Below are 17398 nucleotides of genomic sequence, written 5' to 3' on the forward strand. Positions count from 1 at the left end.
GGCAATTTGCGTATCACATTAAAAATGATGATGTATGTGTTTTGTTAAACCACACTCATTGACATTTGATTGAGCCAGGAAGGTGGCTAGGCTGTCTTTTTAATCAATCTCAAGCTAGGCTATCTTTTTAATCAATCTCAAGCCAGCCCCTAATTACTGGACCAACTTAGTAGAGTTGTAAGAAGTCTTGATCTAGCTAGAGTGTCATTTCATTCACATAACGAAAGTGAATGCGTGCACTATGAATGTTTTGAATCTAATGATATTAGTTAGCAAATAGGCAGTATGAATGTGTAATAACAATAGAATAAGTGTAATATCAATAGAAAGTAATTTTTGCTATATTCTTCAGAATTTTAGAGTATGGGATCAAAATGGGTTTTTTTTTTTTTTTTTTTTTTTTTGGAATAAGAAAAAGTATAATAATTCCGTTTAAAAACAGGGTGAAAAGTTTATTTCCGTACATTTAGGACGTGGCAGCACGCAATTGGATTATCAGGGTTATGGAGCCAATACTTCCTCCCGTAAAATACGACGTGGAGACTGCAACTCCGATCCGATGCGTTTTACTCGGAGAATTCATTTGACTTTGAAGATTTAAAAATTAAAAAAAAAAAAAAAAAAAAAAAAATGTAAGCCTTCCATTTTTCTTGGCCTCTCAATTTTGTTGCCTCTTCCTGCGCTTTCATTACAAACCAAATAGGATCCCCTTTGATTTTCCGGGGAAAGGTCCCAAAGGATGAACGCCCATCCTCTAAGTATCATACCTCTGTATTCCTCTCTTTTCCTGCCCTAATTCTCATTTCCTCTCCTTTCTTTCCCCTTTTCTTCTCCATCCTTCAACAACTCCTCCGCTTTCATGAACCGTTTCGAGCGAGCAATCTCTCAAAATGTTTCTCAAAATGGTGGTAAATGTTCAACCCCTGTATCCTCCATTACTTGATTTTATTCCAATTAATCTTTTTACATTTTCTTACATACACCGTAGGAGCTCTACCAAGGTTCGAACTCCCCACCAATCCCCAAGATCTGCAGACTCCTAAATCTTTGAGTATTGTTTTGCGAAATGCACAACACCTCCTAAGTGAATATGCAATATATTCACTTCCGGTGAGTATTATATTCGGACACTCGAGTTTTTTTATTCAATCCTGGCTTCTTTTGATATGCAATAACATGTAGCGCATCGCTGAGCGTTTCGAGCAAGACGGTTCCTCGACTGATCCAATGGTGAGGGGTCAAATACAGGAAGAGTTAGTGCAAGTAGGACTTAGGATGCAACAGTTCGGCGCGCTTCTTCTCGATCTCGGCAGTTCAATCTTGACGCTCCATTTGGAACAATCCACGGTAGTTTGAGATTCAAATGTGTAATTAGGTTTCAAAATATGCGTTAATCTAATATATGGTGGTGGTGTTTAGATTGACCATAAAGATCTTGCTCAAAGGATTACATCTACCAATTCTCCTATGGATGTGTTTCGCGCTGTGGTTGAGAGTTCGGCACAGGTTTCTGGCTGCAACAATGAAGATATTGCAGATGAGTTGTGCAGCCATGACACACTTGCTGAGGTCAGTCTTTTATTATTCTTATTATTTATTTCTATTTAATTCTCTTTGTTTAAAAACTTTGATTTGATTGGAATTTTGTAGGAATATTTAGGGATATTATCAAATGATATCAAACGACGTTTGCAAGGCAATTGAGAGCAGGAAAAATAAGAAGGTGTTGAAGGATATTTGCAGATTTGATTGAGGGCGGAATTCCATCAATGCCTTGCCTTCCTCAACTTTATTTTCCTTCCTTTCTTTTTTTTTTTTTCATTCTACTTTTGCTTTCTTTATAGATTCCTTAGGTTTGTAATATACTCTTTTCTTTTTTCTTTTTTTTAATATTATTTGGTATCTCTATTTTAATTTATTGCTACAAAACATTTTCAATTACGGCTATCTAAATATATAGAACGAGCTCAAAAGTGAGTGAGTGTATGATAAATTGCACACTACAACATCTCAAAATCGAGAGGGAGGCGAAGGGTTCGTCCTATTTGTTTTGCCTTTGCGCTGGGGTTTTTGTTGGGGGTTTTTACTGCTATCTACTAGGGTCCTTCTATCTAACAATTTTATCTTTTAAATTATAAATTTTCAACTCATATGTAAGCTTTTAGTCAAATATAATCCATCTCCTATTTGTTTATGTTAATTATGTTGGAAATATAAAAAACGCGCCAACTAAGGTTTCATGGGGATTAGTAAACTAAGACACATGTCATAATATAAGACATATATCATACCTACTAATATTGAATTGCTAACATACCCACATCTTAACTATGCATTCATGATTACTATAATTAAAATCGCAAGATGCATGTACTCTTATTATACTAAAGTTAACATGCAAACCTACCAAAATTTATTTAGGAGTTTTGATATGCTACTTAATTGTCAATCTCTTTACAATATGGTAATTTTGCCACAATATCTCTTAATTGAACCAAGGTTTGGAATGAGGTCACATGCACTCGAAACCCCCATGCCGCACGTCTTGGCTTTGACCACTATTTGACCGCTCGGCCGTGAAGATCTCATGTCTTCAACTTAGAGTCTCTTTCTTGTTTGACACGTGTCTTCAACTTAGAGTCCCTTTCTTGTTTGAGAGCTTCCTTCCACCCTCCTTATCCCTTGCAAACCCTTCTGGCAAAAATATTAATGGGTTTCGAATGTTTTCTTAGCCTCCTTCCTTAATCAGCCAAGGTTGCTGTAATTTTTTTAATATTTGTACGTATTATTTAAATTTATTATTGAGTATTACAGATAGGAGAATTCTTAGGAAAATCATTGTCTCTCCGCGTTCAGAGACAATACATACAAAATTTATTAATGTACACGTTAATGTTAAATGTGGGACCCCACCACCGACATTCCACACTTTTCTTCTGCTCTCTTCTTTTTTTTTTCCTTCTTTCTTTTTTTTATAATAATAACAAAAATACTATTCTATTGTATTGACTTTTATGCCCCCACAGTGGTTTCCATTCTCACGTTGCCACGTGGATTTCCCTCCCTGTTCATATTTTGATTTATTCCTCCTTTTCCGGGTGGACTAAACCCACAGTTTTCACTCTTTAAATACTCTTCTCTCTTCTCCCCTTAAATCTCAACCCTTCGTCTTCGTCTTCGTCTTCGTCTTCTTCTTCTTCTTCTTCGTCTTCTTCTTCTTCTTCTTCTTCTTCTTCTTCTTCTTCTTCCCACTAATCCAAAATGCTGCTTCTAACTTCACCGGCCTTCGCCCTCTCTGCATTCCTCTGCTTCTTCGCCGCCGTCTCTGCAGAAGATCCTTACCGTTTCTTCACCTGGAATGTCTCCTACGGCGACATTTACCCTCTCGGCCTCCGCCAGCAGGTTCCTTCTCTCTTCTCCCTTTTTCCTACTCTCTTTGATCTCCTCGTTAATGCCGCCCCTCATCTGTTCTTCTTCTGCAGGGCATACTGATCAATGGTCAATTCCCCGGCCCTGATATCTACTGCGTCACTAACGACAACCTTATTATCAATGTCTTCAACAGCTTAGATGAACCCTTCCTCATTTCCTGGTCATTATTTCTACTCTCCATTTCACTTGTTTTTATTTTACTTTTTAACCCTGTTTTCATGTCCCCCAACTCCAACTCTGCAACGCAGGAACGGAGTTCAACAGAGAAAGAACTCATACGAAGACGGTGTTTATGGAACAACCTGCCCCATCCCTCCCGGAAAGAACTTCACCTACATCCTCCAAGTCAAGGATCAGATTGGAAGCTTTTACTATTTCCCCTCTCTCGCCTTCCACAAGGCCGCCGGTGGTTTCGGCGCCATCAGAATCCTCAGCCGCCCCTTCATCCCCGTCCCCTTCCCTGATCCCGCCGGTGACTACTCCCTTCTCATCGGAGACTGGTACAGCTCCAATCACACGGTATTCATTATCTTTGCTACTTTTTTATTTTTCCCCAAATGGGTCGAATGCTTTTTATTTCTTTTTTTAATTTGAGCTTTGAAATTTGGCGCATAGACCTTGAAGGCTTGTTTGGATCTTGGTAAAAAGCTTCCATTTCCTGATGGAATCCTCATCAATGGCCGTGCCAATTACACCTCCTTCAGCGTTGAACAAGGTATAATCCCCGGTCTAATTTGATTGGCGATTCTAAGGCCAGTGGCTATCTAATTGGACTGAGATGATCATCCATGTCTATGCTGTTGCAGGAAAAACTTACAGGTTGAGAATTTCAAATGTGGGGCTGCAGCATTCCCTCAACTTCCGAATTCAAGGACATCAAATGAAGCTTGTAGAAGTGGAGGGAACACATACCCTTCAAACCATGTACTCCTCGCTCGACATTCATGTCGGTCAGTCTTACTCCGTGCTTGTCACAGCCGACCAGCCAGCTCAAGACTACTACATTGTCGTCTCTTCTCGCTTCACCAACCCAGTGCTCACCACCACCGGCACTCTTCGTTACAGTAACTCTACTGGCCCTGTCAAAGGCCCTCTTCCTGGAGCTCCAACCACAGAAGTCGGCTGGTCTCTCAACCAAGCTCGCTCCATTAGGTGATACTTTCAATTCACTATCCTTTTCAACTTGAGTCAACGTTCAATAACCAGACCAAATGGTTAGTCTGTGAGTCTTGATTATGGCCTTTTTGTGTTTGTTGCAGGACCAACCTTACAGCCAGTGGACCAAGGCCAAACCCACAAGGATCATATCACTATGGTCTGGTAAACACAAGCAGAACCATCATACTTGAAACTTCTGCTGGCATAATCAACAGCAAACAAAGATATGCGGTTAACAGAGTCTCCTTCATCCCGGCTGACACTCCCCTGAAACTTGCCGACTTCTTCAAAATAGGAGGGGTTTTTCGCGTCGGAAGTATCTCCGATCGCCCTACCGGTGGAGGAATGTACCTCGACACATCCGTGATGGGTGCAGACTACAGAGCGTTTGTTGAAATTGTGTTCCAAAACAATGAGAACATTGTCCAAAGTTGGCATATTGATGGCTACTCTTTCTTTGTGGTCGGGTAAGCTCACATATGTTTGTGTGGATATCTGATGAATCAATATAGGATGTTTCTGAAAGTGTTGTGTTTTTCAGTATGGATGGAGGGCAATGGAGTGAGTCTAGCAGAGGGCAGTACAATCTGCGGGATGCAATAGCTCGTTGTACGATTCAGGTGAGCATCGAGTTTGGATTCCCTTTTGGCTTTTAGGCTCGTAAATGATGTGATGATGTTTGGGGCAGGTATACCCTTTGTCATGGACTGCAATTTACATGTCCCTGGACAACGTAGGGATGTGGAACATAAGGTCGGAGTTTTGGGCTAGACAGTATCTGGGACAGCAATTCTACCTCCGCGTGTATACGCCATCGACGTCGCTTAGGGACGAGTACCCCATTCCAAAGAATGCTCTTCTGTGTGGTAGGGCAAGTGGTAGGCACACCAGGCCACTCTAAATCAGTAGCATTCCAAATATTTGAACCCCACACACACACACATACACACATACACAAGGTAGCTAAAAAGCAAGGTCTGTTTGCTTTGGTAGTGTTGTAGCCAGAAATAGCGATGATTAGATTCCCCGGTCCTTCAATTGACCACCCTATCTCGGGGTCGGCTCACATTCTTTCCCCATATTTCATTTGATTTCTTCCCCCATTTCCTCATTTTTTTTATATCATATTGTTACCTATCAACTTTATTAAATATCGAGATTGTTTTTGCTTTGAAGTGTGGTGGAATCTAATATTTGAAATTGACGCGTGTGTATGAATCATAATTGGAGCGGTAATGTGAGATTGGAGAGGAACAAAATATATATATTTTTTTTTATAGGGCGTGGAAATCTCTCTAACAGACGTCTTTTAAAACTGTAGATTAGAATTGTGAGATCCTACCTCTGTTGCGAGAGGAATGAAATATTTTTCTTACAAGGGTGTGAGGGCTGACGGACCAAAACAGACAATATTTATTAGTGATAGGATTGAGTTGTTATAAATGTATCGTAACTTGCAGTCCTAGAAAGGGTGGATTGTGAAATTTCATATCGGATAGAGAGGGAACGAAACATTAGTATGCAAATTTCATCTGTAACCACCCAAGTCGAACAATATATACTAGAGATGGGACTGACTCATATAGAAACTCAATTACTGATCTTATAGATTGGTTGACGTCCAAAATTGAAAGAAAATGATTTATATAAGAATATACCATTTGAACATTTGAAATAAAAGAAAAAAAAAAACAGATAAATCATTATACCTTCAAAATTAAAAACAATCTAATCCATTTATTTTGTTTCAAAGTTAAAACGCAAAATAATTAACGATCCTTTCCTTTCACTATATTTCGATAAATATTTACTATTGAAAAAAAAAAAAAAAAAAAAGGGAAAAAAGAGATAAACCCTACACTCCGATCTCCGTCTCTTTACCCACTTCTGGTTTCTCCTTCTTCCATCGTTGCCGCAACTGCACGTCCGATCCCGAATCAGGTTTTCTTTCTCCTCTCTCTTAATCTCTCTGTCGCAACCTCACATCTTCTCACTCTCATTCTCTCCTCTCCGTTTCCGACTGTTTCTTGGCTCGCTTTATCTCCCTGAGCTTCGTTATTATGCACTACAATTCATTTCGTTTTCCTAATTGACTGAAAAGCGGGAGCCCCGTTGCAGGTAGTTCATTCTTCAGTTAGGCCTCAGTTTTCTTCATTTCCATGGCGGTAAGTTGGTTTCTAGTCACTACATTTTCCCGACTGTTATTTCTCATCGGGTTTGAGATCTTTTTCGGCGTTTTTTTTTTGATACATGAATTTTCACTTCGCAGGTCGATAAACTTCTGAAAGATGAAGCGAGCGAAGAGAAGGGAGAGCGTGCTAGAATGGTATGTATCAATTTTTTTGGTTGATCTTTGATTCTACCAGCGAGAGAAATTTCCTCGTTTATTACCTTTGTAAGTTTAATATCTCTTAATCGATTTTGTAGGCATCATTCATTGGTGCTATGGCGATTGCTGATTTGGTTAAGACAACATTAGGACCAAAGGGGATGGTAAGTTACTCTCCTTAGTCTACTAAATTATGAGATGGATCTCTGAGGGTATTAAGCTCATTTGGGTTTCTTTCCTTTCTCTTCGTTATATCACTACTATAGAGTATAGTTTTAAGTATTCATTTACTTTGAGTAAAGATCTGGGAAAATTTAAATAATGTATATTAATAAACCCACCCTGAATCGTTCACTCGTATAGGGGAGGAAGTACAACTGATACCAATCTGACAAAATGCGTCTCTATTTCTTATAGTTATACGATTCCATGATTGTGGATGAAATACCTTGCAGGATAAAATTCTCCAATCTACTGGCAGAGGAAGGCAAGTCACTGTCACCAATGATGGTGCCACCATTTTAAAGTCCCTCCATATCGATAATCCAGCTGCCAAAGTGCTTGTCGGTATCCTTTATGTCAGTATTTACCATGTTTATGAGCGAGGCAATTTCATGATTATTGTAGTTGCGAAGGTTATTCAATTCTTGTATGGATGCTTTATTTATTTTACTTGAAGTCGTGCTTTTCTTATGGTTTTGAATGGAAAATCCTTAACAACATGGTTAAGACATTTCAAAAGTTCAAGATGATGAAGTGGGTGATGGCACAACCTCAGTTGTTGTTTTGGCTGGAGAACTTCTAAGGGAAGCAGAGAAGTTGGTTGCTTCAAAGATTCATCCAATGACAATTATAGCAGGTTTTTTCTTACTATTTTTATGTTTACATTACATATAGTAGTAGGTTCACCATCCTTCCTTTTTGTAAGTCCGAACAATGTCTTAAAAGGCTATCGAGGCTTGCCTCAAGGCAAGACTCTAATTTTTATTCTTGAGACTTGCGCCTTGTTTGGACCATGAGAGGCTTATGTCTCTATGAAAACGCACTGAGGCCTAAAGTCTCCGCACCTCGGATAATGATTAGAAAAATAATATTGCCTCATTTTTTTAATATGAATGTTTGAGTTTTAACAATTTGGACTATTGCTACTTTTACTACTCAGGCTTTAAAAACATTGAAAACAAGAATTGATAAAATAAACCAATCCTATTAGTGTGATGTTAAAGATATCATTTTAGAATTTTTGATTAAGTGGAATTGACAAGGGTGTATATGTATGTTATATATTGATATACATTATGTACGCACAAATTTAGGATTTATATAATGTCATTAACTAAAATTGAGGCTTACATCTCATACTATCTTGAGGCTTGTGCTTCGCCCCTTCAAGAGGAAAAGCCTCAATGTTGCCTTTAGCCTTTTAAAGCCTTGAGTTAGAAGGTTGTGTTGTATGCCTGTGTCATGCTTTCAAAAATCTTGGCATCATGTTGTCTTAATGGAATACCTCTCAAAATAATTCTGTATTGTCTTCTTTCTCTGTCTGTGTATGCATAAAGGACATCATTCTCTCTCTCTCTCTCTCTCTCTCCATCCCTTTTGTTATTCTATGAAAACCAGATGGATTATTTTGATGTTTTTTTTTTCTGGTACCTTCTACCTTGTGATGAGTATAAGATGCTAAAGCTTGTGATGATTCATTTGAAACTTTCAGGTTATAGAATGGCTGCGGAATGTGCTCGTAATGCATTGCTGCAGAAAGTGGTGGATAACAAAGCAGATTTAGGTAATAACCTTATCTTTTCTATCACTTTGCCTTCTCTTAGTCCAGCGTGAGACTGTCATGTGTATATTTTTTTAGTCAAGACTATAAATTTCAAATCTTACATGGACTATAACTGCATATTCTGAAGCAATGCATTGCTATTTTTTCAGAGAAATTTAAATCAGACTTGATGAAGATTGCAATGACAACTCTGAGTTCCAAAATTCTATCACAAGACAAGGAACATTTTGCTCAATTGGCAGTTGATGCTGTTATGAGGCTAAAGGTGAATGCTCACTCGTTCTGCATTTATTGTGATTTGGGTGAAAATTATCTACAAACAAGTTTGATTGCAAGTTTAAATACTATGATGTTTATTGCTGCTATTTGATGAATACTGTTCACCATCTTATATATTCTGTTAATGTGTGTGCACAAGAGAGAGAGGGAGGAACATTTTGGATGATGTGTAGCTGTTTCCATGTTGTGTCGGTGTGTCTTATATTCCATACCCTTGAGCACTTGTGTTCTATTTGGAACTTACTTTGTTGAAATTGCAGGGGAGCACAAACTTGGAGTCAATTCAAATCATCAAGAAACCTGGAGGATCATTGAAGGATTCCTTTTTAGATGAAGGGTGAGTTTTCTTTTTGTTTTTGAGGACTTCTTAATGAGTTAAGTAGACATAATATATGGACATTTTCTGAAAAGTTCTCTAGATGTACAAGTATACTCACTGCATCTACAAATACACTTTTTTTTCACAGAATTTTTAAAATTTGAGTTTGGGATCATGTTTTTTTTTTTTTTTTTTTTTTTTTTCAGGTTTATTCTTGACAAAAAAATTGGTATTGGCCAACCCAAGCGCATAGAGAATGCCAAAATTTTAGTGGCAAATACTGCTATGGACACCGACAAAGTCAAGATTTATGGTGCTCGAGTTCGTGTTGATTCAATGGCAAGAGTTGCTGAAATTGAGGGTGCTGAAAAGGACAAAATGAGAGAGAAGGTGAAGAAGATAATTGGTCATGGAATCAACTGCTTTGTTAACAGACAGTTGATCTACAATTTCCCGGAGGAACTATTTGCAGATGCAGGAATACTTGCCATTGAGCATGCTGATTTTGATGGCATAGAGCGTCTGGCTTTAGTAACTGGTGGTGAGATTGCTTCAACTTTTGACAATCCGGAATCTGTGAAGCTTGGACATTGCAAGTTGATTGAGGAGATTATGATTGGCGAGGACAAACTGATCCATTTTTCTGGTGTGGGAATGGGTCAAGCGTGTACAATTGTGCTAAGGGGTGCAAGGTATTTCCAAAAGTGCATTTTTATATTACTTGTCATCTGCTGAAATACTTTATTTTCCTGCTTTTCTGCCAAAAAAATAGTGAGCAAATATCTCTATACTTTGGTCGGTTAATGAATTTTCTTTTTTAATGTAATATTGTTTTTTATTTCTGTGGACGGTTTATTTCTGATAAAATGATGGCGAATATCATAAAGTGCTTGTTGAATTAGGCTTTATAACCTATGGTTGTTACCACCATACAATTGGTGCCTTACATAAACCCTCAATTGGAAATTTGTAATGGTCATTTTTACATGTACACTTTTTTCTTGGAGCTGTTTCATTTGCATGTTTTGACAGTGCTATTTTTGCGTTGTCTTTTGTTCTTTGCCAGTCATCACGTCCTTGATGAGGCTGAAAGGTCTCTGCATGATGCCTTGTGTGTACTGTCTCAGACAGTCAATGACAGCAGAGTCCTTCTTGGAGGTGGATGGCCCGAGATGATTATGTCAAAAGAAGTAGATGAGTTGGCTAGGAAGACTCCTGGGAAGAAATCACACGCCATTGAAGCTTTTTCACGTGCTCTACAGGCTATTCCAACAATCATTGCTGATAATGCTGGGTTGGATAGTGCTGACTTGATTGCACAGCTCCGGGCTGAGCATCACAAGGAAGGTTGCAATGCAGGGATCGACGTCATCTCTGGTTCGGTAAGTGTCAAGATTGAAATATGTTTTAGAAGAGTAATGCCTTAATCGCCATTAAGTAATTTTGCAGTGACTAGACATCATATGCAGGAGAATGCAGTCCTTCACGATTTAAATATCCTTTGTGCTCATACTATCTTATTTAATTGATCTTTACTAACACATTTTTGTCATGTTATAATATTGAAGTTCTATAAGACAATGACTGCACACTAAAATTTGTCGATAGATTGTCGTCATTTTCTTTGATTTTATGTCGTAGTTGTTCGGTAGAGAACAATATTGAGTTAATAATCATCAAGGATGTCCGACTGCATTAGTGCCAAATGACAGAGATTTCCTGTTCATGTGGCATGTAATTGGACCTTGAGGCATGACAATAGCCTGATCGATTCATATCACTTTATAATAAAAAAAAGATTTTTGTAAGCTTTCTTGATGATGTATATTGTATACGTGACAGGTAGGGGATATGGCTGAACTTGGTATCTCAGAAGCTTTCAAAGTGAAGCAAGCCGTATTGCTTTCTGCAACGGAGGCTGCTGAGATGATTCTTAGAGTTGATGAAATCATCACATGTGCCCCTAGGAGGAGGGAAGATAGAATGTGAAAGAGGCCACTCTTTTACATTCTTCAGAAAGGACTGTGTTATCTTTATTGGCAGCAGTGTTGTGAATGTTTGTGTTACATCATGTAGGGTTGGTTGGATTTTGTTAGGGAGGTTGCATTTTTCTTGCAAGAATTTTGGGTTTTCTTCACTGCCTAGTTTTTCTGATCGTGTGGGTAATGCCTTTCCTTCATCAACTTTTACCAGAGGATGCAAATAGTTTGATTGCCCAACTGTTGTAGGAAGCATCTTCTGAATCTTAATATATAGTTTCTTTTTCAAATGCAGGATTGATCCTTTATATTTTGAAATGATTAGGAATTTTTTTTTAAAAAAATATTCTATTTTACCCAATCACTTTAATTTTTTAAATAATACTTGTTAATTATTTTGATTACTGCGATATAGTTTTATTATTAATGTGTACTTAATATTTTAAAATATGGAGAATCTCTAAAATATTTGAAACTGTCGTGAAAGAAATATTATCAAAAGGAAAAAGAACAAATTTTAAATCGATATTTTGAAATGAGGAACTAAAATAAGGTTTAAATGTAATGTGGAGGGTTGCTGGTAATGCGAATAATTATGATACGTCGTCGTTTTAGATGGATCTAGGAATCTGGATTAGAAACAAGAATTTTGCCACGTCGAGTTGATCCAACGATCAAGAATGCGGGACAGGAGCGTGCCAAGTTGAAACAATATAAACTTAAAACTTCCCTCACTTCCCTTGCCGCCCAAATACTGAAGTTCTCTAAACTATCAGTTACTTTTTTCTTTGGAGTTCTTTCATGGAGCGAACGGGACGAATTGCAAGCGAATCCTGAGGCGACATTAGTTGCTTCCGCCACTGAAGAAGACGTTTCTCAGTATAATCAACTGCAGCAACTTGGCAATGTCGCTCCGCAGATGCCTTCTCACGCGATCAAAGACCTGTTGTCGATTGGCGTACGATCTCTTGTCTTTGAACCTTTCACTTGAACCTAGGATTTTCATAGCCTAAACAACCGTCATAAGCAATGCGGTCAATTAAATTTTCACTTCATAGCTTTTTGGATTGCAGTTTGGTGCAAATTCTGGTTTAGTTTGAATGTTCTTTGTTTATCTGGTCGCTATCCTTAATTTTGTACTCGCTTCAATCGAAGTCTCCATGGTAAAGAATAACCGTCGCTAGGAATGCGATCGATGAAGCTATCATTACATAACTTGACAGTACGCAGTTTGGAGGAAATTCTGCTTGTGTTTGAACTTTGAATGTGCTTCTTTATTCGGTTGCTATTCTTAATATTTTCCTCGCAACCTATTATTTTATAGTTAATTAGGAATGCGATCGATTAACTATCGCTTCATAACTTGACAGGTTGTAGTTTGGAGGAAACTCCGTTGTGTTTGAATTACATTACATTTTCGTTCGATTTGTATCCTCCGTTTTTTCCTCACTTGAACCTAGGATTTCATAGCAGAATAACCGTTGTTAAGAAGGCGGCCATTACTTTATGTCTTGATAGTCTGTCGTTTAGAGGAAATTTTCTTTGCGTTTGAATGTGCTCCTTTCTTCAATCGATGTTGATTTTTCTCCCACCAAGTTACGGTTATGACATTTATGTCATCCGATGACATCATTAACGTGATAAGTCACGTTTTGTGTTTCCAATTTTCAGATTTATGTTTTCTGTTTTTCTTTTCAAGGCATCCTTTCTATTTAGATTTTTGCTTGCCATTTAGCGATGTTCTGTAGTACAAGTTCTATTGAATTTTACAAGAAACAATGACGTCTGTATATTTTCAAAGTGATGTTGATCATAATGATGTTTGTAACAAGAACAATAATAATAATAAATCATAAGAAGGAAAGGACGATAATAGGAGTAGCATGAGCAGCAACATTTTTTAAATCTGTACCTAATACTGGCTTATAGCTGATCAGCATTTATTATGTTCTAGGATGTGCTTAGTGACGCTTTTCTGCTTTTATATGGACACGTTTTTACTGTTTCTAGAAATAGTGTTGGCATCTATTGGAATTGAGCTGATGATTCTGCTTCTGCTTTTACTGTTTACTGTTTACTGTTTTTACTAGAAATAGTGTTGCCATCTATTGCATATACTGTTTTTACTGTTTCTGCTTTTATATGGCTGCAACTTTGTAAAATATAAAGGAGCTGATGATTTAACTGATTCAGTTTCCGAGATGGTAAAGGAAGAGGGCCATCAGATTGATAATTTTTCTCTTGAGGTGTCAGTTCCTTCGATCATTCTGGAGAAATGAGAAGCTTGTTTGGTAACTGAAGATTTTAGGAAAGTGAAAAGAGAAAATGTAAGTTAAAAGAGATTAACCGAAGATTTTGCGTGAAAAGTGATGTTGTGCAGAAACAAATTAGTGAGAGAAAGTAAAAGCAAAGATTAATGAAATAAATTTATGTCTAGAAGTAATGAATAACAAGTTTATAACTAGAGCATCATCTAACAAATGATGTTGAAAACAAAAAATTGAATATCTATTCTTTTGTGAACTTAATTTGGCTGACCATTGGGAAGCATTTTTTAAAGCTAAAAGTAAAGTGCTTGCAAAAAGAATCACGGTGAAAACAGAGAAAAAAAAAAATTTATCATATAGTTCTGAAACATAACCGTTTTTAAAGTTATTATTGGATGATTCCATATGAGAAATGGCTGAAGATAATGATTCTCTTGAAACCTCTTCCGTTTATGTTGCCACGTTTTTGTTTGTATTGGACTTTCAATAGTCCATTTTTACTCTGTCGATTCATTTTGTAGTTATTATTTTCATCCCTGTATTGTAGGCTGTATTTGAAAAGATAATGTGGCTATGAAGACTGGTTTCAGAGCAAACCACCTCCTCTATCTCTTTGGGCAAAGGATGCATTAAAAATCTGTATAACAAAGCCTCTTGAGACTTTACCGGTGAGTGGAGTTGCATCTCTCCATTGTTTACTAAAGAAAAGTGTTTATCTTATGGAAAATGATGCAAACGAGTCATTCATCATCAAGAGGACTATTCTTTTTGTAGTTTTTTTCTTTTATGATTTTGTTGTTTGAAGGGAAAAGTTCATTGTTTAATATTTATCCATGAAGTTATGCAGGATTGCAAAGCTAGTTCAGGTGGTTTTCGCATCCGTTTAACTTATAGTCATCCTAAAGCTTCAAACGGCAATGATAATTCCATCAAAAGAAACCAGAACGGTTGCAAGATGACAAAAATTGGTAAGTTAATTGAACCTTTGTTATCAACTTGTCACTACTCTTCTGTATAAATTGAGAAATGAGAAGTTATATATTACTACCATCAATTTTCTTGGATGCCATGTTCTTGTAATCTATATGTACAATAATATTAAATTCATATCAAAACCTATTACAATACTACATAACCTAATTAGAATTTAGGAAGTGGTGGAGATTTGGGAGAAACATAGTAGTAGTATATACGTGTTTGTGCGTGCATATGTATGTGCCTGCGAAATTACAATAAATAAACTAATTAATAGGCTTCGAAAGTTAATATATTCACATTGTTATACACGGTGTGGCAATATTGAACACTCAGCCAAGAATTTTATTTACAGAGTAGTGGTAACACTGATAGGTAAAGTCCCTCATGGAGCAACCTCCCAACTTCCTAGAATCAAAGTAATAGAGGTCTTGTTAGCGTGAGGCACTGTAATTCTGTGATTGAAAAAGGGTATTTGAAACATGTCCACATTGTCATTTTCACTTCTGAATATGGAGCCTAAATTTTGAGCTGCCTTGAGAAGCTTCTGTTTTTAGCAGAAATAGGATCCCTAGAGAGATCGACTGTTTTTTCTAACAAGTTCCCAAAAATGGACGGCTTCAGTTTCAATATTGCTGTCATTAGCCAGACTAAGCCCTCTGAGGAAACACGAGTATTGAAAGAAAGTCTTTCCTTCGTTTAGCTGCCAGCCAACTTGTGGAAGAAATGAGTACTTTGTCTCCTTTCATTACCCATCTGGACTTATGTGAAACACAAAGTTGTACAGGAGCCCAATTCTAGTTCATACGTTCGCTTCTTTTCTCTTAGAGGTCTTGTTGTTTCTACTTCCTGAACCCTACAGGGATGCTGCAATCATTTCCTATACTTCTAGAAACTCAGTGTATATGAATTTATTTGTATTTGTTTGTAAGTATTAAATCAGTTATCTTTGACATATGAACTGAGATGTCTGTTAAAGCCAGTGATCGTAGCTCAGAAACTAATGATGATTCAATTGCAGCTGGCAATGATGAACCCTCGGATATTTCAAATTGTAACGCCAATTCTGTCGTTGATGATTGTTTCAACCCTTCACAAGAAGCTGAATTTCCTCAAGAAAAGGTAAGTTCGTTGCATAGTACTATAAAAATATTTCCTTTACCATTTGATTTCATTGAAAGTATACTCGATAAAAAAACAAAACAAAAAAAAAGAACATTCATTGGATGTATACGGGATGATTTCACCCGAGGCATTAGACTCAATAAACTGCAAGCTCGCAATGTAGAAATTAATGATGCGAATCTTTTTCTTTTTATCATTTTCTAATATCGGTGTAAAGGACTCAAGAAATCAACTCTTTTTTCTTTGCTTACATTTTTAATAATTTGACGCTTACTTTCACATTCAGATTTTGTTACATTTTTAACTGGTTGCTAATAGTGGTATTCTCTGTCTCTCGCCCCAAATCAAATCTATATAGATCGGTGAACCATACCATTGGGCTCAAATTGTTATAGGACTTCAATATACTTGGTTGGCAGATACATTTAGGTAAGCTAAGTTTTACTTTTCCACTTTTTCTTTTTCCCCCATGAAGACTTGGTTGAGTATTTCACCGACTCGGAAGTCATAACTCCCTGGATTATCAACTTTTATTGTAGTATTCAAGAAATGTGAGTCAAACACGATGGGTTGTTGGTGGTGAGAGAATGGGAGAAGCATCGGTCGAGGTAGTGATTGTTTCTTTGGTGACCGAATGTTCTATTATACAACTGTTCATTAGACAAGCAAAAGTTGACAGTATAATGGGTGTCTGCAGGAGATTCTAGGCAACAATATTCTTCCCCTGTGTCGAGGTGATAGTTACAAGTTCCATGCAGCTGGTAGAGAAGATCTCGATGTACTGGAAATCTTATTTCACTCAAGTGACAAATGGTAAGCTCAGTTACTGTTTAATTTAGTTTTGATTTGCTTCTGAGGTTTGAATACTGGTTTGGGTAGACCTTTCCTGGTTGAGATACAGAATGTGCGTCTTCTCCCATCTGAATTGATTATAAATGAAACAGAGTCAAAGATTATAGCTCAGAAAAAAAGTGGAAGCATACTGTTCATGTTTTGTTGCTTCTTCCATTGATTTAAATAACTGCGAACTGCATACCAATCACATTATAATTGCAGGTTGGCGTAAGAAATCTGAAAGTTGAAGGGAGAGAGGGTTGGGCGTTGGTGCAAGAAGAGGGACAGCAGAGAAGCAGGTTTTCTCCGTGAACAATCTTTTTGTTGATTACAATTACTAAGTTTTATTGAATTATAATATGGAACGAGTCTTGTGCTTATTGGTGAAATAAAAGGTCTGCCTTCTGTATTGGTCATTCTTTATGAATCGTGCAGAAGCAATATGCTGCACTTGTGTGGACATCTCGCCCACTTGAGGACGACAATTTATTTGTCAATATCATCATTCATTACATTTTAGTTGCATATGTTAACCTGGGTCCTGTTTGAGATTTTCAGAAGCATCTTTAGTTAAGATATCGGGAGCTGTATTCTGAAGAATAATAAAGCGAAATTGTTGTTTTTCTTGTGTAGAAAATTTTGCAGAGAACACCACACCAATAAGGGTGCTTCATCGTCGCAGTCCATTAGAACGTGAAAAGATTATCCACTGGTTGGTACCCAGGTATATTTTTAACGTTGAATGAGACCACAGTTTGTACGGATTATCCTGCGTGTATATGTCTAAATTTCCTGAGCCTCTTTTCTATTGGAATTATTTGAAGACGTAATCTAAAGGATGAAAAGCAATTAATAAACTTTTAAATATTAACGATTCAGTCCAAAATAGGCTGGAACATATATTAAAGGATTTGT

General features: G+C 37.2%; 3 protein-coding genes and 1 pseudogene across 4 annotated transcripts; all 4 read left to right on the forward strand.

The window, feature by feature from the left end:
• Positions 1-642: 642 nt before the first annotated feature.
• Positions 643-1912, forward strand: LOC111789201 (uncharacterized). The gene is made up of 5 exons (XM_023669894.2): positions 643-908; positions 989-1110; positions 1183-1347; positions 1420-1569; positions 1651-1912. The coding sequence occupies exons 1-5, from the start codon at positions 860-862 to the stop codon at positions 1702-1704; spliced, it is 540 nt and encodes a 179-aa protein (XP_023525662.2). The 5' UTR covers positions 643-859; the 3' UTR covers positions 1705-1912.
• Positions 1913-3167: 1255 nt separating this feature from the next.
• Positions 3168-5765, forward strand: LOC111788856 (L-ascorbate oxidase homolog). Its single transcript, XM_023669413.2, has 8 exons — positions 3168-3402; positions 3483-3592; positions 3681-3951; positions 4048-4147; positions 4239-4584; positions 4692-5057; positions 5132-5210; positions 5279-5765. The coding sequence occupies exons 1-8, from the start codon at positions 3262-3264 to the stop codon at positions 5489-5491; spliced, it is 1626 nt and encodes a 541-aa protein (XP_023525181.2). The 5' UTR covers positions 3168-3261; the 3' UTR covers positions 5492-5765.
• A 641-nt stretch (positions 5766-6406) lies between these two features.
• Positions 6407-11572, forward strand: LOC111788656 (T-complex protein 1 subunit beta). The gene is made up of 12 exons (XM_023669083.2): positions 6407-6531; positions 6709-6755; positions 6860-6916; positions 7018-7083; positions 7375-7486; positions 7650-7778; positions 8634-8705; positions 8855-8970; positions 9245-9321; positions 9510-9995; positions 10370-10685; positions 11146-11572. Exons 2-12 carry the CDS (start codon positions 6750-6752, stop codon positions 11290-11292), a joined length of 1584 nt encoding a protein of 527 aa, XP_023524851.1. The 5' UTR covers positions 6407-6531; positions 6709-6749; the 3' UTR covers positions 11293-11572.
• A 274-nt stretch (positions 11573-11846) lies between these two features.
• LOC111787568 (uncharacterized) lies at positions 11847-17248 on the forward strand (annotated as a pseudogene). Its single transcript, XR_015418010.1, has 10 exons — positions 11847-11855; positions 11908-12241; positions 14153-14217; positions 14397-14517; positions 15546-15646; positions 16008-16078; positions 16189-16257; positions 16347-16462; positions 16706-16782; positions 17117-17248. The product of XR_015418010.1 is annotated as an uncharacterized LOC111787568 (transcript).
• Positions 17249-17398: the final 150 nt, after the last annotated feature.

Source organism: Cucurbita pepo, chromosome 2, assembly GCF_057944985.1.
Source record: "Cucurbita pepo subsp. pepo isolate OVF chromosome 2, ASM5794498v1, whole genome shotgun sequence".
NCBI classification, from domain to species: domain Eukaryota; kingdom Viridiplantae; phylum Streptophyta; class Magnoliopsida; order Cucurbitales; family Cucurbitaceae; genus Cucurbita; species Cucurbita pepo.